The 25,222-nt window shown below is 43.6% G+C and overlaps 1 protein-coding gene across 2 annotated transcripts in view; it reads left to right on the forward strand.

Moving 5' to 3' along the window:
• The window catches only part of LOC142491049 (uncharacterized), a 29,516-nt gene extending 6,315 nt beyond the window's left edge, over positions 1-23,201 (forward strand). For both annotated transcript variants that reach the window (XM_075593383.1, XM_075593384.1), the window contains exons 2-8: positions 11,508-11,626; positions 12,975-13,035; positions 16,384-16,451; positions 16,791-16,893; positions 17,899-18,017; positions 20,052-20,197; positions 22,961-23,201. In XM_075593383.1, the coding sequence (XP_075449498.1) occupies positions 11,508-11,626; positions 12,975-13,035; positions 16,384-16,451; positions 16,791-16,893; positions 17,899-18,017; positions 20,052-20,197; positions 22,961-23,063 (719 nt within the window). In that variant the 3' untranslated portion in view covers positions 23,064-23,201. The remainder of the gene's footprint in view (positions 1-11,507; positions 11,627-12,974; positions 13,036-16,383; positions 16,452-16,790; positions 16,894-17,898; positions 18,018-20,051; positions 20,198-22,960) is intronic.
• The last annotated feature ends 2,021 nt before the right edge of the window (positions 23,202-25,222 follow it).

Raw genomic sequence — 25,222 nt, forward strand, 5'->3', positions numbered from 1 at the left:
GCCTGCCTCCTGAGGTATATAAGGCACAGAACTGCCCAAAGTTAGGGGGAGTTCGGATGAGAGTGTTGTGAGCCTGCTGTGGAATCAAGGTGCCACTAGTGCCGTAACTAGAGGCCCTGTTCTACATCAAGTAGTGTCCAGCCGAATAAGGCCAGCTGTGTCCAGGGACCTGGCACAGGGGTGATCTCCCTGCAGGGAGAGGGGATCCCACTCCGTTGGGAGGGCGTACCTTTTAAAAGGAGCACGGAGAAATGTGCGGCTGAGCTGATCGCTGCAAGGGGCAGGCTGCCCATACAACACCAAGCAATAAAGATGTCTTGTTCAAAGAGAACCCCATGGTGTGAGTCTGAAATTACTCTCCAGGGGCAATCACCACCAAGAAGGAGTTCCTCATCAGGACACTCTCCCTGCGGACGCATAGATCCTGATGAGGTGGAGGCGCTGCACATGATATAGGTAGGACTCACACACACTACCTCAGCTGCCTGTCTAGCGTGACAATCCCCGAATAACACCATGCGGGAGACTCAGGAGTCCTGTTGCCTGCAGGTGCACCACCAGACACGACCATGTAATGGGGCTTGGTTAGACCACACAGGCCAATATGAGATTGGGTGAGTCAAGCAGGAGGGAATACCCGTTACATATATATATATATATCTATATATATATATATATATATATATATATATTTATATACAGTACCTGCTATATAAGAAAACCTGTATTTATAGCCAAGGCAGGAGAAGATGGCAAATACTGTTCAAATAGTTCCCAAAGTCATGCAGTAGCTGCAAAGGCAAACAAGATCTTATCTTGCATCAAACGGGCAATGGCTGTAAGGGAAGTAAACATAATTTTGCCCCTTTACAGAGCATTAGTAAGACCACACCTTGAATATGGAGTACAATTTTGGGCACCAATCCTAAGAAAAGACATTATGGAACGAGAGAGAGTGCAGAGAAGAGCCACCAAATTAATAAAGGGGATGGAAAATCTAACTTATGAGGAGAGGCTAGCTAAATTACATTTATTTACATTAGAAAAGAGGCGCCTAAGAGGGGATATGATAACTATATACAAATATATTTGGGGACAATACAAGGAGCTTTCAAAAGAACTATTCATTCCACGGGCAGTACAAAGGACTCAGGGGCCATCCCTTAAGGTTGGAGGAAAGGAAATTTCACCAGCAACAAAGGAAAGGGTTCTTTACAGTAAGGGCAGTTAAAATGTGGAATTCATTACCCATGGAGACTGTGATGGCAGATACAATAGATTTGTTCAAAAAAAGGTTGGACATCTTTTTAGATACTTGTCCGGGGTGCCAGAGGGACGGAGATCCAGATCCAAGAGCCGTGGGTCAGGGACAGGAGAAAGCAGCGTAGTGAGGTCCAAAGCAGAGTCCAGGGTGTAGCGAGGTACACGTAGTCAAACAAGCCGAGATCAATCCAAAGTTATCCAAACAGGGGCAGGGACAGGAACAAGAGCTGTAACCGAGAACAGAGCTTGGCATAGACACTGTACACAGGAGTCACAGAGAAGCTATGCAGAGCGAGGAAGGAGAGGACAGACTGGGGTTATAAAGGAAGGAGGGCCAATGGTAGCAAGGGGTAGAGCGGAGGCTTGTCTGGGTGATCGCAGGGATAGGTCCAGGTAAGCAGGGAAGGAGACAGCGGTGTAATCCAAGGTAATCGCCTGCAGCCGATGGGGGGCGGAGCGGAAGGGCTGGTAAGACGATCGGGTGCGCGCGCCCCGGTCTCGTGCGTGAGAGTACGGCGTGTGCCGCGGAGGGACGGCTCGGCGAGGGAGATGAACAGGTGAGAGGCCGAGGGAGCACGGAAGCGGGGCAGAGAGCCGCCGTGGGGCCTGAGGTGACTGGGACCCGCCGAGAGGCGCGTGTCCCCCGATCCGTTACACCCGCTCACCTCGCACACGCAGGGGGGAAACACGGAGCTTAACGGGGGGGGGGGGGGAACGGACTTGGGAATGGGGGGAGGGAATAGACCTGTGCCCAGGACATACGTGAAAAGGGGGGGGGGGGTGGGGGGACTTGGGTAACTCAGTGTATTTAAATACACTGCATGGAAGAATGTTGGGAGAATTAGCTGCCAGTTAGTAAAAAGTTACAATACGGAAGAAGGATTAGCACAGTGGTAATATCACAGATTTTGACGAGGGTGAACACAGTTGGACTCCCACTGTCAACTTCTTGTGACCTTGAGCAAGTCACTTTATCTTCTTGTGTGTTAGCCACTGAAAAGCAACTTGTACGTAAGAATAATCAAAATACTGTGCTGTGGATATACTTTATATACATATATAGTGAATAGATGAGAACAAGGCACTCCGTCAGGTAAATCAAGGTGGTTGCAAATCCTGTATGAAATAATAGGCAATACGATACCGGATGAGCGAATATCAGAGGCAGCACTCCACGAGGTAGTCAAAAAAGATTTGTATTTAGTGAGACATCATATCCAACGTTTCGGTCCTACACACGGGACCTTTCTCAAGGTGATGTACATACAGAGTGCAATAGAACACATATATATACCCTAACAAACCATAACAAACAGGTGCAACACATAATTTAATTCAAACTAAAACTTACATGCTAAATGCAGGACCCTCCCATTGCAACCAGGCAGTCAGGCGTTAACTGAGACGCAATGATGAATCCATCCCGTGAAACGCACTCACTGCGCATGCGCGGGTCAAGGGTTATAGGCTATAAGTCAAAACAACTCCGTCGCGTGTCACAGAGCCAAAGGGGGCGCATGTAACTAATGAAACGCATATCTGCGCATACGCGAGCCGCGAGCTGGTGAAGGGAGAAGGGAAATCGTGTGCAGCTTACTATATGACCATTGCGCATGCGCGAACCACGGGAATTAAATAATTAATAAGCGCAACTGCAGGCGAAGTGATCCTTCGCGATCTGAGCGTCTCAGAGCAGGACTATTGATTGTGATACTAATTAACTGTTGTGTTAGCTAATAAACAGACGTTGAACTATGTAACAACTGGCTAAAGTCAAAGAAAAGGAGGAATAAGCCTAAACAGGCTGAATAAGGCATATGTAAATGCCTAATCGTGTATAAGAGTATATACAATGTCAATGCTAGCAACATTGGCTAATGGCATCATAGGCTGGTCAAGCAACTAGGCACTCTTACTGATATTTCAGATGAGTGCATTTTGGCCACAATGGATGTCGCGATCTTATATTCCAATATCAGTCATGCTGACGGCATTGAAGCTGGCAGAGAGCATCTTCTGAGCTTTAATGCATTTACTGGTCCTCCCCATGATTTTTTTACTGCTACTAATGGATGTGATTGTACATAAAAATTATTTTAAATGTGAAAATAATTTTTATCTGCAGCTCATTGGCACTGCAATGGGGTCTAATATCGCCCCATCATATGCGAAGTTATTCATGGACTCCTATGAATGCAAACATTTTTTCGCTACATAGATGATCTGTTTTTGGTTTGGTCTGGTTCTGAGTCAGAGTTACTTGCATTTGTTGACACACTAAATAGCTTACCCACCACTATACGCTTCACATTGTGCTTTGGTACCACTGAGGTAGCCTTTCTAGATACAATCGTATACAAGGACAATGGATATTTGGCAACAAGACTTTTCAGAAAAACTATGGACAAAAATACGCTGCTATTAGCATCTAGTCACCATCCGGCACCCATGAAGAAAGGTTTACCCTTCTCACAGTTTTTAAGGGTAATAAGAATTACCACTGAACCTTCCAGATTAGAGGCAGCACTTGAAGAAATGAAGGAGTCTTTCCTGGAACGAGGTTACGATCGGGCTGAGGTGACTGTGGCACTTGAAAAAGCAAGGAACATACAGAGAGGTACCTTGCTAAAACCACAAAATAAAAAGGCATGCGATAACCGCTTTAACATCAAAAGCACCTACACAACAGCGTCTAGTTTCATCAGACGCAGCATTTTACAACACACCCACATTCTAGCCAAGGACAAACAAATTGGAAAATTCTTCAAGGATCCTCCTCGTTTCTGTTATCACAGAGGTCGCAATTTGGGAGACTTCCTCACACAGGCGGATCCAAGTTCCAAATATGGCAAAAAGCAGTCCTGGCTGACTAGACCAGTGGGAGTTGAGAAATGCCGGGGATGTGTCAATTGCCAATACTTGGTTCTTGGAAAAAGCTATCCACATCCTCATCATGGATATCGCATTAATATCAAAGACTTTTTGAATTGTGATTCAAAATATGTAATTTACTTCATCAGGTGCCCTTGTGGGCTCTATTACATTGGCAAGACCATCAGGATACTAAAGGAACGACTCAGTCTACATCGGTCTGCCATAAGGAAGGCACTGGCGGACACAGACAATAAGGAAGATTTTACTCAACAACCGGTGGCTCGTCACTTTAAAGAAAAACAGCACAGTCTCGCTACTCTACGGTGTATGCCAATTGCGCAGGTCCCATTGTCCCCTAGGGGTGGAGATCGCAACAAGGCTCTACTTCAATTGGAGGCGAGAACCATTTATAAGCTGGACACATTAAGTCCACGCGGGTTGAACGAAGACCTAGCTTTGAGCTGTTTTCTCTAACCGACTCAGCAAGACAGTGACCTATCCACATCATGGCTTTCGTGCCCTTTCAGCAGACGAGCTGTTTGCTTCCTTCAGTGGATTGATCCAATCAACGACTCATCTGCATTAGGTGACCTTTCGTCCCCAGGATTCGAGTCAAATGGACGGGATTATACTCTACACAACGTCCTTATACGTTTTTCCTGTACATCATAGGATTCTTTTTGTCTCCAGCACAGGAACGACACGATGGATTGGATATTTTCATTTACTGTTGTTTATCTATCTTGCATGTATGGATGCCCTGCACTCTTATCGCCACCGATGTTCCTCTAACCAGCAGGGGGGTACATGGTACCTCGTTACTCATAAATAATTAGGTTTTTATCACCAGCATGATTATAACATTTTGCCTTCACAGGAACTTGTGACCAGTTTTGCCATGTCCTTATCAACTACATTGGATGCTTGATTTTTTGACTTTTTCCAGTTATTTTCTAATATGGACTAATTAAGCTAATTGCTATTTTGATATCTGTTTTTTGGCATCTTGTGTTGTCCCACATGACATGATTACATGGAACTATAGCCACTAGTTTGGACTGACTCTTTGGCTTTATCCGATATATTTAGTATCCGATTGCGCGCCTGTATGCAAAGGTGCAATTAACCACATTTTCTGCCAATTAAGTGTTATACAGTAACCAATCTATTATGTGTGCCATTTCTGTTACGCATGGTCTGGCTCTTACCAAATGAAGCCACACCAGTCAGGTCATTAGTTTGTATGATGATTTATTTATGTATATTTCTGTAATTAAGCCAGAGCATCTCAGTATATATATGTTCACATTTATGGTTATCACTGTACTGCACTTTTATATGGGTGTTGTTTTTGCCACATTTCTCATGCTTTTTTATTGCATTAACCAGCCTATGATGCCATTAGCCAATGTTGCTAGCATTGACATTGTATATACTCTTATACACCATTAGGCATTTACATATGCCTTATTCAGCCTGTTTAGGCTTATTCCTCCTTTTCTTTGACTTTAGCCAGTTGTTACATAGTTCAACGTCTGTTTATTAGCTACCACAACAGTTAATTAGCATCACAATCAATAGTCCTGCTCTGAGACGCTCAGATCGCGAAGGACCACTTCGCCTGCAGTTGCGCTTATTATTTATTTAATTCCCGCGGTTCGCGCATGCGCAATGGTCATATAGTAAGCTGCACACGATTTCCCTTCTCCCTTCACCAGCTCGCGGCTCGCGTATGCGCAGATATGCGTTTCATTAGTTACATGCGCCCCCTTTGGCTCTGTGACACGCGACGGAGTTGTTTTGACTTATAGCCTATAACCCTTGACCCGCGCATGCGCAGTGAGTGCGTTTCATGGGATGGATTCATCATTGCGTCTCAGTTAACGCCTGACTGCCTGGTTGCAATGGGAGGGTCCTGCATTTAGCATGTAAGTTTTAGTTTGAATTAAATTATGTGTTGCACCTGTTTGTTATGGTTTGTTAGGGTATATATATGTGTTCTATTGCACTCTGTATGTACATCACCTTGAGAAAGGTCCCGTGTGTAGGAACGAAACGTTGGATATGATGTCTCACTAAATACAAATCTTTTTTGACTACCTCGTGGAATGCTGCCTCTGATATTCGCTCATCCGGTATCGTATTGCATATATATATCCATCTCTAAATCCTCTGCTGTGTGTATTATATAGTATATGCAAGTGATCCAATGCTAGGTAAAAACCATATTTGAATGCTGTTTTCTGTCTACCCCTAATCAAATTAAGTGTTGCCACCTAGGCAGGGAACACCCTGTGTAGAAAACCATTTGTTTGAATGTGCCTCAGATGTGCTAATTAAGCAGACAGAACAATATTGTCAGGTGACTTTTTAGGCCCATATAAACCCAGTCAGAACAGCTAGTCTGCTTGCAGCCCATATCCAAGTGGCCCATTATAAGTGGCATGACTATTGAACAACTGAAGTTTAAAAGGAAGTTCAAAAGAAGTGAGGAAGAAGTGGGCACCCTATCTGGCCCTGATTCCTGCATTTGAACTACGCTGGAAAGGAGGATATCATCAATACCAGACAGCATCATTACTGCTGTGATGCTGCCTTTACCATTTATATTTGCTGTGACTTCACTTCTTCTCAAATTATGCACTTCTTTTTACCAGCCTCAGTATGTCTCAAACTCCATTCATATATCTCCATCTCTCCTTTCTTCACCACTTCTCAGTTCACGTGAACTCCTTTCTTACCTGCGTCCTCTGACACCACACAACTATATCCCCTGCACTAAAAAACACCCTTACAAATCATCCTCACACCTCCTCTTTCTATCCAGGCTTCTCCTCCTTGCTTCTGGGGATATCTCTCCCAATCCTGGTCCCTGTCTTATTTCAACTTGCTCTCGTCCTCGCCTCCCACATGCAACTTCTACTCCTTCTGAAGTCAACCCCTCCAACCTCATACCCATCCCCTGCCACCCTCCCTCCTCTCTCCCTTTCTCCTGTGCCCTTTGGAACGCACGCTCTCTTTCTAACAAGTTCCTCTCTGTACATGACTTCTTTCTCTCTCACTCCCTGCTTCTCTTTGCTATAACTGAGACCTGGCTCACTCAGTCTGACTCTGCTCTGGAAGCTGCCCTCTCCTATGGTGGCCTTTCCTTCTCCCACACTCCGCGCCCTGATGGCAGGGGTGGAGGCGTGGGGCTCCTGCTCTCCTCTGTCGGCCGTTACCGAACCCTTCCTATTCCCCCCTCTCTTGCTTTTCCCTCCTTTGAGGCTCACACTGTCCAGATCTTCTCTCCTCTCCCTGTTCATGTGGCGGTCATCTATCGCCCACCTACCTCTACTCATCCCCCTTCTGCCTTTCTCTCTCACTTTGAATCCTGGCTCTCTTTCTTTCTCTCCTCAGACTCCCCTGTTCTTCTCCTTGGGGACTTCAATTGCCACATTGATGACCCCTCTCTCTCTTGGGCTTCCCGCTTTCTTTCTCTAACCTCTTCTTTTGGCCTTCAACAGTGGACTGCAGCCAGCACCCACAAGGATGGCCACTACTTAGACCTGGTTTTCACTAAAAACTTCTCTCTCTCTGATTTCTCCATTTCCCCTTTTCCTCTCTCTGACCATCATCTCATCTCATTCTCTTTATCTCGCTTCTCCCCTTCTCCACCTCCATCTACCGCCCGGTTCTGCAGAAACCTGCGCTCTATTCACTTACCTGACTTTGAGTCCACTTTACGCTCCTCCCTCTCCTCTCTCAGCTCTGCTACAGACCCTGACAACCTGGTCAGAAAGTACAACTCTGTCTTGTCCTCGTCTCTTGATCTACATGCCCCGCTTTCTCTCTGCCGCCCTCGCCCTTCTAACCCTAGACCCTGGCTAAATTCCCACACGCGCATGCTGCGTTCCTCCACTCGTTCCTCTGAACGCCTCTGGAGGAAGTCTCACACTCTCGCAGACTTCCTTCACTACAAATTTATGCTATCCTGTTTCAACTCTGCCCTCTCGCAAGCTAAACAAGCCTACTTTTCTGCACTAATCAACATGCACAAGTCTAACCCACGCCGACTGTTCTCTGTCTTTGATACTCTACTCAAACCACCCTCAGCTGCCTCTCCTTCCTCCATCTCCGCTCAGGACTTTGCTGACTATTTTAAGGAAAAGGTGGAATCCATACGGCAGAACATCCCCTCTGTTTCTTCCCCCCATCCTACACCTCTTCCTAACTCTCCTCCTGCCTTCCTTGAGTCTTTTTCCACTGTCTCAGAGGAGGATGTGTCGCTGTTGATCTCCTCTTCTCCCTCTACCACTTGCCCTCTTGACCCCATTCCTTCCCATCTCCTAAAACCTCTAGCTCCTACTATAATCCCTACGCTTACACACATTTTAACTCCTCCCTCTGCTCTGGAACCTTTCCATCCTCCTTCAAACATGCAACAGTCATACCATTACTCAAAAACAGCAAGCTTGACCTTACCTATTTTTCTAACTATCGACCTGTCTCCCTCCTGCCTTTTGCCTCTAAACTACTGGAACGTCTTGTATTCTCTCGCTTGCTCCATTTTCTCAACACCTATTCTCTCCTAGACCCTCTACAATCTGGCTTCCGCACTGCTCACTCCACCGAAACAGCCCTCACTAAAATAACTGACGACCTCCATGCTGCCAAAGACAGAGGTCATTACACACTGCTCATATTACTCGACCTCTCTGCAGCATTTGACACCGTGGACCACCCTCTTCTCCTCCACATTCTCCATACTCTAGGTATTCGGAACAAAGCTCTATCCTGGATCTCATCCTACCTCTCCCATCGTACTTTTAGTGTCTCTTCTGCTAACACCTCCTCCTCCTCTATTGATCTCTCTGTGGGGGTACCCCAGGGCTCTGTCCTGGGACCTCTTCTCTTTTCTCTGTACACACTCTCTCTAGGTGACCTAATAACATCTTTTGGGTTTAATTATCACCTCTATGCCGACGACACACAAATATACTTTTCAACACCTGACCTTACACCTGCTGTACAAACCAAAGTTTCTGAATGTCTCTCTGCTATATCATCCTGGATGGCCCTCCGACGCCTTAAACTCAACATGGCTAAAACAGAGCTCCTCATACTTCCTCCCAAACCTGGCCCTACTACCTCCTTCCACATTACTGTTGGAACTACAATCATTCACCCAGTAGCCCAAGCACGCTGCCTAGGGGTCACATTCGACTCCTCTCTCACATTCGCCCCTCACATTCAAAACATTTCTAAAACTTGTCGCTTTTTCCTCCGCAATATAACTAAGATACGCCCTTTCCTCTGTTGTTCGACTGCTAAAACTCTGACTCAGGCCCTCATTCTCTCCCGTCTTGATTACTGTAACCTCCTGCTGTCCGGCCTTCCTGCCACTCACCTGTCTCCCCTACAATCTATCCTAAATGCTGCTGCCAGAATCACTCTACTCTTTCCTAGATCTGTCTCAGCATCTCCCCTCATGAAATCCCTCTCCTGGCTTCCGATCAAATCCCGCATCTCACACTCCATTCTTCTCCTCACTTTTAAAGCTTTACATTCTTCTGCCCCTCCTTACATCTCATCCCTAATTTCTCGGTATGCACCATCCAGACTCTTGCGTTCTTCTCAAGGATGTCTTCTTTCTACCCCCTTTGTATCTAAAGCCCTCTCCCGCCTTAAACCTTTTTCACTGTCTGCCCCACACCTCTGGAATGCCCTTCCCCTCAGTACCCGACTAGCACCCTCTCTATCCACCTTTAAGACCCACCTTAAGACACACTTGCTTAAAGAAGCATATGAATAGCACTGTGGATATTCTAAACACGATACATAATGCTTGGCCCCCTGCAGACGCACTTACCAGAACTCCCTCCTACTGTCTCTGTACGTTCTCCCTACCTACCAATTAGACTGTAAGCTCCTCGGGGCAGGGACTCCTCTTCCAAAATGTTACTTTTATGTCTAAAGCACTTATTCCCATGATCTGTTATTTATATTATCTGTTATTTATTTGATTACCACATGTATTACTACTGTGAAGCGCTATGTACACTAATGGCGCTATATAAATAAAGACATACAATACAATATATATATATATATATATATATATATATATAAAATATAATATATATATATACCTGCTATATAAGAAAACATGTATTTATAGCCAAGGCAGGAGAAGATGGCAGATACTGTTCAAATAGTTCCCAAAGTCATGCAGTAGCTGCAAAGGCAAACAAGATCTTATCTTGCATCAAACGGGCAATGGCTGTAAGGGAAGTAAACATAATTATGCCCCTTTACCGAGCATTTGTAAGACCACACCTTGAATATGGAGTACAATTTTGGGCACCAATCCTAAGAAAAGACATTATGGAACTAGAGAGAGTGCAGAGAAGAGCCACCAAATTAATAAAGGGGATGGAAAATCTAACTTATGAGGAGAGGCTAGTTAAATTAGATTTATTTACATTAGAAAAGAGGCGCCTAAGAGGGGATATGATAACTATATACAAATATAATCGGGTACAATACAAGGAGCTTTCAAAAGAACTATTCATTCCACGGGCAGTACAAAGGACTCAGGGCCATCCCTTAAGGTTGGAGGAAAGGAGATTTCACCAGCAACAAAGGAAAGGGTTCTTTACAGTAAGGACAGTTAAAATGTGGAATTCGTTACCCATGGAGACTGTGATGGCAGATACAATAGATTTGTTCAATAAAAGGTTGGACATCTTTTTAGATGGGAAAGGTATACAGGGATATACCAAATAAGTATACATGGGAAAGATGTTGATCCAAGGATTAATCCGATTACCAATTCTTGGAGTCAGGAAGGAATTTATTTTTCCGCTTATGAGATATCATTGGATGATATGACTCTGGGTTTTTTTGTTTGCCTTCCTCTGGATTAACAAGTAAGTATAGATATAGGATAAAGTATCTGTTGTCTAATTTAGCATAGGTTGAACTTGATGGACGTACGTCTTTTTTCAACCTCATCTACTATGTAACTATGTAAATAAAGGAAGTAGATTTGCCACCATACTCCACAATACCAGAAAACAACCAGCTCGTCTAGGTTTTTTTAAACTAGAGTAATAGGTCCCAATCTGTCTTTTCTTTTGTATTAGTATTCAGAAAAAGCTAGGTGGAATTAGGTTCATCTTTGGGTCTCAATTCAAAGAAGCTTTTAGAGAAATGGAGTTCTCTGCGGTTATGCATCATGTACATTATTAGAGTGAAGTGCTGAACATACACGCTGCTTCCTATGGTTCCCATTGTCCCTCTATCAACACTTGTTTATCAGTCTACTTGCTGTGTGTATAAGTGAATGGGCCGGCCATTGTTAACACTACTTCTGTTGATCTTTTCAGCGATCATCAACCTAAAGAAGCCTTTGCAGCCGATTCAAATGAGCTGCAAGCAGGTGGCTTTGGAAATGTTTTCCCTGTGTTCTCAGCTAGATGTTCTCATCAAAGGGGAAGTACAGCAAGTGAGTAAATAACAAATCCGAAATATTTCACATTTAAATACGTGTTTTAAGGGAATTTTTCCAATATTGTGAATATTGCTCTTTATAGAAAAAGTCAGTGGTGATCTTACGAATAATGCTTACGGTTTTCCATGAATCCACAACTCAGATGCCACCATGAGAGAACCAGTATAAATGTACAGTATTGCCTGCTTCAGTGTGTTACAGACCCATCCGTCTTGTGGAATTTGTTCTAAAGCTATACTTCTCCATTTTTCCATCTGATATCTATTTATCATTATTATACAAACCATAAATGATCCCATTTAGGTGTGATTATAGCAGTCGTTGATGGAGGCCAGTTAAAAGTTACTGTATGATTTCATCATTATCTGGAATTTGAATTTAGTACACAGCTTCATACGATGTATTGGGTTTATCCCATATACTGATATACACTTCTGATTTTCTGTATTGGCATTAGATGATACACACAATTTCACTTAATTAGGCATTTTTAGTATTCATTCACTAATTTTGGGCGCTGTATTATGAGGGAGAGAGAGAGAGAGAGAGAGAGAGAGAGGAGAAGAGAAAAACAGAAAAGAGAATCCGCAGCACTGACTGGTTAGTATCAAAAGTTAAAAAGTTTACTTTTTATCACAAGCATCAGGGGTACATACATGGTAAGAGCTTGATAAAGGACCGGGAGGTCCGAATCGTCGCTCCGTCCTGTCTTGTTTGTACCCCTGATGCTTGTGATATAAATTAAACTTTGTAACCTTTGATACTAACCAGTGAGTGCTGCGGATTCTCTGGGTTATTGTTCTATCTATTTTTGTTGCTGATAGTGATCCTGGCTGCACTGCTAGCACCCCGACTACCAAGACAAGATAAGTGATTTTACCTACTCTTGCCTATTTGAGTGCCCTGAACATTCTTGTTTTTTATATATATATATATATATATATATATATATATATATATATATATATATATATATATATATACAAAAAAGACACAAGAAGTCTCAAAAATGAGCACTCAAAAAATCCCCCCCAAAAAATAATACAGTACTTTAATGTTTTAACATGTTTTAGTTTGTTACAATTGAGGACATTAAAGTATTATTTTGGGGGGGGATTTTTTGAGTGCTCATTTTTGAGACTTCTTGTGTCTTTTTTTGTATTCTAATTATCCCTGTCTCAGAGCACCGACCTGTTTTTCTCTATTATAGAGTTTAGATTATGGTCTTATAAATACCCTAGTTATTATTAGGTGTGTATGCGGATTCTGTCTGTTTGTGTATATATAAAATCATTTTTATAATTCATATAATATACAATTGTTATGTTTTTCTGATTTCCAGTTACTGGAGCAAGTTGCAGAAAATATAAGCCTTGTGGAGTCTGATATTTTTCACATGTTAGGTGAGTTATTGTGGTCAAAATCCAACAACTATTTTCTAATAAATAGAACCTGAAGCATTGATTCAGGACTGGTTGTAACTTCTTTCTTCCCCTCTCATACAACTTGCCTTATATATTATGAGTATATAGAATCTCAACAGAATCAGTACAGATGTATTTATGGTATTTAGTGTACAGTATATAACACATTTTCATTTGAACTGCATTTAAATAAATAGGGCCATATTTACTAAGCAGTGCTAAGGCATTAGACACCTTATGGACCACTCAAGTAAATATGACTCACTGTCTGTAGGTGATATCCATATTCAGTCATGTCATTTATTTTAACACCTTTGTTGGTATAGTAATATATCTTTATTTATATAAAGAAACGTTGGTCCTGGATGGAACATATAAAGGAATATTTGAGGCATAAATATGTATTGTGAGTTTCTAGCAATAAATATTTTCAAAATAATCATTGATAAGGGGGTAATTCTATATCAACCCAAAATGACCGCTTTGACAGACATAGAATAACGGGGCATTTTCCATAGATGTCAATAGGGATTTTCACCTGAAAACATCCCAAACAGCCACTTTCGAGTATAAAGAATTTACTCTTAGGCCTCGGGCATTGCGTGCTGAGGCGCGCTGCTGCTCGGCAGTGAGCCCCTGCAGCCGCAATGAGAGCGGCTTTAGCAGGGGCTCGCGCACGCTTCCGCACGCTTGGGGAAGCGTGTGTCTTAAGAAATCTTAAGTTTCTGAGCTCGCCGGAGCGCAGGGCCGGTCACGTGAGCGGTTCGCCCAATGAGGGCGAACCAGCTCCGTGACGTCACAGGCCCAAACCCCGACACGCCCCCGGACGGCGCGCGGTCTAAGGCCAGGGAAAGCACCCGCTTTCCTTCAGCCTCCGCGCGCCTCCGCACGGCTGAAGTCTGTATGGACTCAGCCTTACGTTTGGTGATTTTTTTACTTGACGTAGTTTGTGCCACCATTGACATAAAACTGCCCAGCAAGTTGAGATCTCACACGGGCCAAAAGTTTTGTCAAAGTGCATATTTTTACTGTGAAGTAAGTTTCAAAATATAGAACTCCTATGGAACACTTTGACCTGCATTGGCCCGCCTGTAGTGCATACTGAGCATGGAGGCTGGTACAAATGGAAGAGACTTGCTTTAGGAGCCCTGTTATACTTTGTGTTTCTAAAGGACCCCAGCGAGGGGAATGGAAATGGTATTGATTAGATCCCCATAGTTTCCTACTTGGCCAACTAACGGTGAACCCGGACAGAATGAGTTTGGCAGAACCCAAACACCATGACAATAATGTTATTTGCACTGTAGCCAGTGGCCGATTTTCCATTAGGCCCGGGCCTAGCGCGCTCTTGGGTCAACCGGGCCTAATGGGAAGGCACTTAGTTGTGGCAGCCGCCTCCTCGTTTTGGAGAAGGCCATGGCAACGCGGCGTCAAATAACATCATGACGTCACGTTGCCATGCTGCGCGACATCACATTGGTGACGTCCGCGGCATCATTTGACGCTGTGATTCGGAAGAAGGAGGGCGGCAGCAAGGAGGCGGCCGCCATAGCTGAGGGCCATTTTCCAATCCGCCGCTGACTGTAGCACATCAAGAAGCTAATGACTGCAGTAACCAGGCTGGATGTATTGAGGCAGTATAAAGGTGGTCTGGAACATAGCGTACACCAGGGGTTCTCAACTCCTATCATCAAAACCCCACAACAGGTCAGGTTTTAAGGACATCCCAGACAAAGACTGAGCCACTGTTTGAGCCACCTGTGCTGAAGCTGGGATATCCTTAAAAACTGACCTGTTGGGGGGGGGGGGGGGGGGGGGGGAAGTCTTGAGGACTGGAGTTGAGCACCCCTGGCTTACACTGATTTCAGTGAAAATGACAGTACGATCTCTATCCTTCCAACTGTGTACCGTTTTGTTACTGTGTTTGTTTTCTTCATCTTTGTGAGGATCAGGCGCAGGCTCCGTCTCCCTCAAGCTCCAGTCGCCTGATTGGTTCTAGCTTCTCCCCTGCCTGCAGGACTAATCCTGCCTGGGAAGGTAAAGGATTCGTGGTCCATCCGCTCCAGAGAGAATAAGGTAAGAACTCACCAGCAAAAAGGGGTTAAAAACTAATTTATTGGGCTACATAAAAACAAAAAATAGACAGTGACAAACTCTCCCACGCGTTTCACGCCCACTATGGCGCTTTCTCAAGGAGAAATACACTCCTTGAGAAAGCGCCATAGTGGGCGTGAAACGCGTGGGAGAGTTTGTCACTGTCTATTTTTTGTTTTTATGTAGCCCAATAAATTAGTTTTTAACCCCTTTTTGCTGGTGAGTTCTTACCTTATTCTCTCTGGAGCGGATGGACCACGAATCCTTTACCTTCCCAGTCACTGCTGCGAGGATCAGTGTTCACCACCGGAAGCGGAAGCAGCCGCAAACACAGAGGGAGACGCATCTATGCAGGACTGGAGCTGGAAGGAGGAAAGCAGAGCGGTGATCTTGTGAGTCGCGTGGACTCCACACCGGGCGGCCAGCCAGGGTCAGGGATTGAGTGAGTACCTTTCCATTCTCCCGTTAACAGCCCTCTCTTGCGTTATTAGTCACTTACCTTGCTCCTTATCACAGTCCTACCCGACTTTATATACCCGGTGTCAACTCCATTTAAATGCTTTCATATTGACTTTGCCCTGCCTGGCACCTTTGTCTACACTCTTTTGAGCTCCTACACGGTTAATTTTTTCTATCCAGGACTAATCCTGCGTCAGATTCGCTGACCCTGCTATTTAGGCTTAACCTCTTCCACCAGGAAGTTGGCTGACCATAAACCTCTAGTGACGTTGTGCTGGTCGCAAGCACTCTGCCTTCCCCCGTTTGACTCCGCTGACTTCTCTGACCCTCGACACAGCTTGTCACCCCTACGATACGCACCTCTACAATCCTCGGCTAAGTGATCTCTACGATACGTACCTCTCCAACCCTGACCCGACTACCCACGACTACGATACCCGCAATCCAGACGCGGCTCCAGGTCGGTGTATCCTATCCCCACCTTGGCCTCGCGGCACCGTCCTGTTTGCAGCGAGCACTTGTTATAATCTTTCAGGCACAGCTGCAGAAACTATTGTTGGGGTTCAAAGGAAGATTTCAATGTTGAACCTAATTATAGCTACACAGGTCACTCAATAAATTACTTTTTCAGAAACAGGCTTCTCCCAAACATCTCTTTCATGTCAGACCAGAAATCCCTTTGTAGTTTGTGACAAAGTGTGCTGATATATTTCTGGGGTGCCTTGTTTTTGCTGACAATTTTGCATTTTATATGAGTTTTTATTTTTAATTCAGGGGCAGAAATTGTTGAAAGAATGAAAGAATGCTTAACTCATTTACCTGAACCTGTTCCATGCTTACAGGTAAGTACAAAAAGAATGCTAAAACTGTGTAAAAGAATGACCTCTTAGAATTACACATATACATTATATGATGAAAGGTTTATCTTTATGTTTTCCATAATTACAGTAAGTATAAGTTAAGTGGGACCGCACTCTAGGAGAATAATAATAATAATAGAGATATATCAAAATTAGCCAAATTGTATTCAGAAAAGTGACACATTCTCAAAGTCCACACGTGGTAATACAATACAAATGTGAAGAAGATACAACTGAGCCTTTCCTCTTTTAGCTAATTCCATTTTTGTATTAATGCCATAAAATAATTGGGTACACTTCCTCTTTTCTGTCATTTTGCAGGACTATTTGGATACGTCAGGTTTATCTGTGCTTTATCCACGAGTTGAAATATACATCATACACGAAAGACCTGTTGATATCTTAGAAAAACCTCCAATGGATGGTAAGAGGCATTGGGTGCCATTTTGTCCAAAACGTATGTAATGTACAACCTGACACCAATGAATAGTGAGGCAATCTTCTCTGTTTGACACTACATTATAAAACAATATCATTTCTTCCCAGACATAACACTTTTTGTGGGGCACAAGCACAGGCAGTGTTGATTGAATTGCCTTGCAATCTGGAGATTGCCTACAATAGTCTCGTGGAGGAGTCAGTTGGATTGGGCTATAGTGTAAATGTATGCAAAAATATAGTTACTGTGAAGCAGTGGTGTTTTGTAGGGACCAAATGTCTCGGACCCTGAGGCAATTAAAAATGTATTTATATCTGAACAATCAATAAATCATCCAGCTTTAAGTAAATGTGTCAGAAAAGGCATTAATCTACTCCGAGATACCTACTCTTAGTTAGTATTACAGATCCATTGCTGATGGATGGATGTACAGTATTAGCTGGAGTACGGATACAGTTCACCCCTAATTACCCCCACCCCCCCAAAAAATTGCCCTTCTGTGAAGTCTAGATATAAGAGTTACTACCAATCATGCTTCAGCCAGTGAGGCACAGTATCCACCACGTGACTGGGGGAGAGACTGAAGGGCAAGTGGGCATATTTACAAGGCACTTCTCACCTCTAGAATACACCTTACAGCCCATTCCAGTCAACGTGGTGTAAGGTGCCTTCCAGCTCCAGGTGACTGCTTAGTAAATATGGACCAAAGTGTAGCCATGGTAAGATTGTTCTTTGTTTAACTTCCGGTTGCTATTTCAATGCAATGCCTTCAGTATACTTCCACTAGTTATTCCTGTACTCCCCCAGAAAGCAAATTAGATGACACATTCCAGGTATAAAATGGTACTTCAGTGCCAACTTGAATAGGTTGTTTGGGCTCATATTCAAAGGCTAATAAGCATTTAATAAATTATAGAACCAGCGTTATTAAAGGATGTGGATAGGGACCAGGCTATCAACACCTGTCTAATGTCATGTCTTTTTTTCCAGAGTACTACATTCACATAGGAAAACTTAATCAGCTTTTGGTTTTGAGCCAACAATTGGAAGATGATGTGAGGCACCTAGGAAGCCATAAATATGTAGCTCACCAGTTGTCAGTACTGTATGTAAGTGTTTGATTGATTACTGCTTTTCCATTGCCAATTTTCATCCTTATCCATCATCATCATTTGATTGTCAGATAAAAGCAGGGGCCTAGAGGAACTAAAGTACACAGATTGTAACTTAATAACTTAGAAAAATACACAATGGTGCATTGTACTGTATGCTCTATACTTCAGCACTCTTGCTTTTTATCTAGAATCAGGAGTGAAGTAGACCTGAAGGATAGCACTGAATACAAAGTCTCATGTTACCGTGATTTGTAGAATTTTGCACCAGTGTTAAGCCTGTTGTCATGAATCTATTTCACTCTGATAAGGGATATTGGAGTTCGATCTGTCGTTAACTCCCATTGACTTGTATTGCACCGATACACCTTATCAGCGCTTAGTGAGTCCTCCCCTTTCTGCCTTACCCAATAAATATTTATAGATCCATGTGTAACCATAGCTGTGCCCTTTGGCAATTTGAATACAAATGTATGTTTTCGATGGGAACAACAATAAATGCTGCACTGTTGGAATGTTTTTAAAATGTGCCTCCATAATGATGTAATTGGCATTTGTTTTCAGAGAGGTGAAGATAGGACCTGTCTGTGCAAATGCTCCTGTAAGAGAATAGCTCTAAGCCACTCATGTTCATGAATTCCAGTGATGACATACAGTAGAGGCAACTCTTATTCGAACAAAAACCAGTGGCAATTCCCCAAAAAAACCAGGAAACACCCAGGTACATGCTGGGTACATGCCTTAAACTTTCCTTAAACTAGCCCCAGCATTTCTGCATTGATTAATGGCCTATCAGATTAACAGCGGGGGGTCCCTGGCAGTCCCATTCAAACTGAATTGGACTGCCAGGGATCCCTGCTGTGTTAATCCTATGGGTCGTTAGTCAATGCAGAAATGCCTTAAACGTGCCTCAAACTAGCCCAGAACATACCCAGCACATACCCAGCACATACCCAGAATGTAACCCGGCTAGTTTACGGCAAATGCTAGAATAAACGTTGCCTCTACTGTAGCACATTAAAATATCACTTGTGAGCACATTTACATGCCTCAGACAGGTCTGCAACCCTGCCTTTCCCCATTATCTCTTAGCACACAGTGCTTTCACTGTAGCCAGGCATGATATAGAATGAACAAACCTAATTTACACAAGATTTTTTTCTTTTTATTGTCCCCAAAAATAAGTTAAAGGGTAGTTTAAGTCAGGGGTGCGCAAAGTTTTTTTTGCGGCAAGGATGTTGCATGCAGCTATTTATCCCTATCACATTGAACCACCTGAATGGGAAATGTTTAAGCATCCATCACCTCTGGAACCTGTGGGATCCTTGGAGCGATGAATGAATGTATTGAGAGGTCCCCGGTTTCAACAATGTTTAAATGTAGTTAAATGAACAATGTGCTGCACATATTAGTGCTGTGTTTCAATAAAAATTGTCTGTGTCAAATGTATAGTTTATTGAAAGTAGACATTGAGGATCTTTAAGAAAATGCATTTTCACTTGCCTGTTATTCTGAACCTATTGTATGAATTGTAAGTATCTACAATTAGAGTCTGCTCTTAAAAAAATGATGGTTTAAATGTTATGTGTGAGATGGTGTAGTGATTTACATATTTATTACTACCTATAAACGTTGTTGTGTTCATACACCACGGGGTATAGTTAAACATTGCTGTGTGGTCACAGTGCAAAGTAGCTTGGTTTCAAAATGGACTCCAGACCTACATATGTTATGTTGTAAGGCCCCACATGTACATGATATGCAAACAGTAGAGCCTATCTATAAAGTAAGAGTCTTAATATTGTTGGCATGACAGAGGTGAAGAAATAATCCCCAGTAACAAATGGGACAACAAGGAAGGAAAATGTGAGGTTTGGTTGACATAAGCTTTTTTACTGTCTCATTTTCTGAAGCACTGTGGCTTTGCTTGTGCCACACAGTGTTAACAATATACTGTTAAACATAATGTCTTCTGTGGAATATCCTGTCTTCTGGAAAAGTTATCCTTTGCCATTTTTTGTGTCCCTTCAGAAAGTTCTCAGTTACTTCAATGGATGTCTATCTTTGGACATTCTGAAGAGAGACATTGAGGCTAATTTTAAGTCTGTGAAGTCCGTGGTTGCTACGAATGAAGGATCAAGACAAGAACCTCTTTTACCTGCTCACCTTTCAACATGGTAAGAAGGTAGTGCAACAAAAAGTGGACTATTATGGAGACCTCCAGTGTTTTTGTGAAAACAGTATCACATTATTGCCTTTGTATAAAGGCTACTATAGAATTGGGTATCTTTTTCACTGTAGTAAAATGTTAGTTGTACTTTACCCTATTATCCTATTTTTATCAATCTTTTTTTTCCCCATCTATATTTTAGGGGAAACTTGGTTGATTATTACATGTATTAAAGGCAATAACTGGTAATAAAGCCTCAAACTGACATATTAAATGAGGACCAGTTAGAAGATATCATTCTTTACAAGTACAGTCCCTCTTTGCAATATATCCGCTTGAGCAGTATGCTTCACCTGTACGCCGACACTCATGGCACTCCAACTCACAACCCTGGCTAAACACACAGACACACGTTCTCGCTCCGCTGAACACCCCTGGAGGAAGTCACACTCTGGCTGATTTCCTTCACTACAAATGTATTCTGTCCTGCTTCAATTCTTCTCTTTTTGCTTGCCAAACAGGGTTACTTCATCTTTCTTATAAACCGGCATAAAGCCAACCCTCCCGTCACACCATGCTCCACTCCTTCCATTGCACCCGAAGACTTTGCTGATTATTTCAAGTGCAAGGTGGAAGCTATCTACAAATAAATCCCATCGGTCCCTTCTACACCCCTTCTTCCTAAGCCTCTTCCATCTACCTTTGTCTCCTCTCCAGTTACATAGCAAGAAGTAGCTTTCCTGCTGCTCTCCTTAACCTCCATCACAGGCAGCATCGACCATTTCCCTCTCATCTCCTGAAACCTCTCACTTCTACCATGGTCCCCATCCTCACTAACATCTTTAATTCATCACTGTGCTCTGGTACTTTTCCATCTCTCTTCAAATAAGCTGTTGTTGGACTTATTCTCAAGAATAATACCGTACTCTACCGCCCCTTTTAACTATCGCCCTGTCTCCCTCTTAACTTTAGCTTCTAAACTTTTTGAATGTATTGCCTCCTTACATATACTTTACTTTCTTAACGCCCATAACCTACTTGACCCTCTCCAGTCAGGCTTTGGCACAGCATACTCCACAGAATGCACTCGCTAAAGTAGCTAATGACCTCCATATTGCCAAATCTCAAGGAAAATACTCCATTCTGATTCTTCTTGACCTCTCCTCAGCTTTCGATACTGTTGACCACCCCCTTCTCCTACACATTCTTCACTCTCTTGGCATCCGTGGCACTGCCCGCTCATGGTTTTCCTCCTACCTCTCATCATTCCTTCAGTGTCTCATGCCAAATTTTCCTCAACCTCTATTGAACTCTCTGTAGGTGTACTTCAAGGCTCAGTCTTAGGCCCCTTACTTTTCTCTCTGTATACGCTCTCACTGGGTGATCTTATTGACTCCATTGGATTTACGTATCATCTCTATGTCGACGAGACACAACTATATTTCTCTACACCTAACCTTACACATGCAGTCCAGTCAAAAATGACAGAGTACCTATCAGCTATCTCTGCCTGGATAGCTCTTTGTTGCTTCAAGCGTAACCGGGCTAAGACAGAACTTCTCATATTTCCTCCCAAAACCAAGTCCCATTGTTCCATTCTACTTTACAGTCAACAACACTATTATCTAGCCAGTCTCACAAGCACACTGCCTAGGGGTTACATTCGAGTCATCCCTTTACTTCTCCACACATATAAATCCTATTTCTAAATCTTGCCGCCTTTTCCTTTGTATCATCGTTAAGATACACCACTAAAACACTAATGCATGCCCTTGTTCTCTCCCGTATTGATTACTGTAACATTCTTTTATCTGATCTCTCCGCTTCACATCCCTCTCTGTTACAGTCCATTAAAAATACTGCTACCTGAATCATCTCTTGTTCTTTTAGATGTGTACAGTAGCTGCTTCCGATCTCCTGAACTCTCTATACTTGCTTCTTATTAATTTCCATATAAACTATAAAATTGTCCTCCTTACTGTTAGGCCTCTATACTGCTCTGCACCTCCATATATCTCAACTATGATATCTCGTTACACACCTACTTGTCCCTTACGTTCTACCCAAGGTTGTCTCATCTTTGCACCTTTTACATCTTATCACTAATCTCTCCCTAGATATGGAACGCTCTTCCACTCAATATCAAGCACCTTCACTTCCACATTCAAAGCCCAGCTGACAATCCACCTCTTAAAAGAAGCATCTCATTAAACGATTTACGTCTCTGCTACGAACTCCAAATGCTCTTGACCTGCTGTATGCACTTCTAATAATGCACTTTTTTACTCCTAATGTGTCTGTAAGCCTGCCAACATAACACTTAGATTGTAAGGTTTTTGGGGCAGGGCAATGTCTCAACTCTCGCCACTTCCACAAAAGCCCTATTACAGGGGATGGATGGGAGTAATGCCAAAATTGGCATAACGTCATGTTAAGAGTATGAGTTGCTTTTGCATATAATTAGATTTGAGGATACCATGGTAAATCAGGGAACATAACGTCTGTGTCTGGTTTAGGTAATGTCACGTTATGAGTCCTTATTTTATGGATCTTTGTGCATCTAGCCCATAGTGGTTCCCGTGGGCTAGTTAGGCGCTTACAATGTACTGAAAATAAGAATGCTGTAGCAACAGCAGAGTTGCTGGAAATTCACAGTGGGGACCATTTTTTAGAGCCTCTGATAAAACAGTTTTACCTGACTATCAGTAATGTTTTGTAATGTTAAATTCGGGGTATTTAATCTTTTCTGCTTGTGTTATTTTCTTTGCAGGTTACTGGATCTAACACAGACAATCATTACAACAGTATCCTCGTTCCCTGAAGACCTGACTCGAGAAATAATGCCAGTTCTTGCCTTTTCTTTGTCCTTGTGATTTTCATAAGACACTGGAAGATATAGCTCAAATATGTTTTATGGCTCATAAAATGGTCTTATAACAACTTTTTCGCATGCAAGTCATCCATAACCAGTGCTTCTTCTCTGCTACCCTCTACAATAAAAACAATATCCTTATCACATTAATACATGGTTAATAATTTCCTCTGAATACCTAACATTAGTAAATAATAGATCAAACTATTCTAGTGCACTTTCCATTTTAAGAGTGGCACTATCAGCTTCATGAGTCCAAAAGGGGGAAATAGCTGTGTTTGGGGATATGTCTCAAGTGAAGCAATTTGCTCTACCTGGGCAAAGAAAACATTTTCATTTGCATCAACTTGTTCTTTGCTCCATATCTATGTAACGGGTATTCCCTGTGAATACAGACGCTACTACTGCTGTGTATACCCGTGTGGCTCTCAGGAGCCTAGGCCTCCGCTTGGGGAGCCTGGGGTACATACATATAACAATCTCGTGGTGCAACGCCTCCACCTGTGAGGGATCCCAACGGAGTGGGAGGAGGCCCTCACAGGAAACAATCACGGTAACCACACAGTTGTAAAACAGGGCAGGCTTTACTGCATATATGCGCATAACTTATATTCTACTATACATAACATTCAACGTTGCATTTTGGGTAAGGTATAACATACACCCCGCTCCCACCACCGTGTATCCCCACACCGTGTCCAATCGCACTATACAAGGCCCTTGGCCACTCTCCACGTAAGTGTCCCCAAGTGATACCCCAACCCTTTAGGCGTGCTTCTTGCGTTGCTGTACAGTGTTGGTGCACTTGAAGAATGATACCTGCCCAGGGCTCCCACCCCGGGTTCCGCAGACTACGACAGGGATTCTGCCCGATCCGACGTCGTCCTCCGCACCGCGTTGGGTGAATTCCAGCGTGGATAATATCACCTTAGTCTCAGTGTCTTTGGTGGCGTTCTGAGCCCAGAACCCACCTCGCAGGGCTGCACGGCTTCAGCGCTGTGTCCCTGACTATGCAAATAGCTAATGGGGCAGTGTCCCTATCTAGGGCCTGTCCCTATAGCACAAGCTACACAGTGGCTCAGGACCTAACTGGGACCTAGGGGCTGCTGGCCTAGTGCAGGGAGTCACTGACTCCTGCACCCTACCTCCTTCCCCTAGCTGCTCCTGAAGCCGACTAACGTGCTCCTAAACCCCGCGAAATGTATCTATCCCTGAGCAGGGAGATACTGTAGCCCTATTGGCTCCCTGGGGTCACATGGGGCGCTCCTAAGGCTCATGGGAGATGTAGTCCCTTCTGTGAGCCCTCTCCTGATTGGCCCTCGTTCGCACGCGTCTCCTGCGCATGCGCGAACTTCCCTGCTGGCCACCGCACCGAGATCTGCACTGCGCATGCGCCAACAATTAGAAGATGGCGGCGCCCTCGCCGCCTTGCTTCGGGAGCGCCGGGAGCCCTAACAACGCGATCGCCGCCCTGGCAACCGGCCGCACGCGTCCCCGGCAACCCCCGAGCAGGATCCTGACCGCCACCACTCTTCCGATCGGCCCGACGGTACCGCCATTGGGCTCGGCGGCACCCGCGATCGCCAGGAAGGTGAGGGGGGCTTGGCAGGCAGGGGGGACCTGGCTACATCTATAAAGCGTGTTATTTGAGCTTCTTACATCTAGTGCTGAGCAGAAGAGGTTAACATTACCTCAATCCTGGCGGGTTGAATGGAAGCAACTGTGCTCATTATAGTGACACAAATAGAGATACATCTCATTCTACTATTGCTCTAAGGCGGAGTTCAGGGTAAGGCTTGTTTTACAGCATGCGTGTGCGAACTTTTTGTGTGTATGGGTCCGTGCTGTGAGCGACAGGCTATGACGCACACGGGTGTGTGTATATATGTGTTTGTGTGTGTGTATAGATTGTTTGTTTGAAAGTTAATAATTTATTATATATTTTAAAAATGGAAAAAAAAACAGAATAAATAATTTATTAACATAACGTGCAACTTTGATAAATATATATACATATACATATATATATATACACACACACACACACACATATACACATTGCAGCCTCACTCTGAGCGGCCCGAAAAGATTATTTTCTGAGTCTTCCCCCCGATCGTCCGGCTCCCCGCTCACTGCCGTGTGCGCGGCTCTAGTATAGAA

This window comes from Ascaphus truei, chromosome 3, assembly GCF_040206685.1.
Source record: "Ascaphus truei isolate aAscTru1 chromosome 3, aAscTru1.hap1, whole genome shotgun sequence".
NCBI lineage: Eukaryota > Metazoa > Chordata > Amphibia > Anura > Ascaphidae > Ascaphus > Ascaphus truei.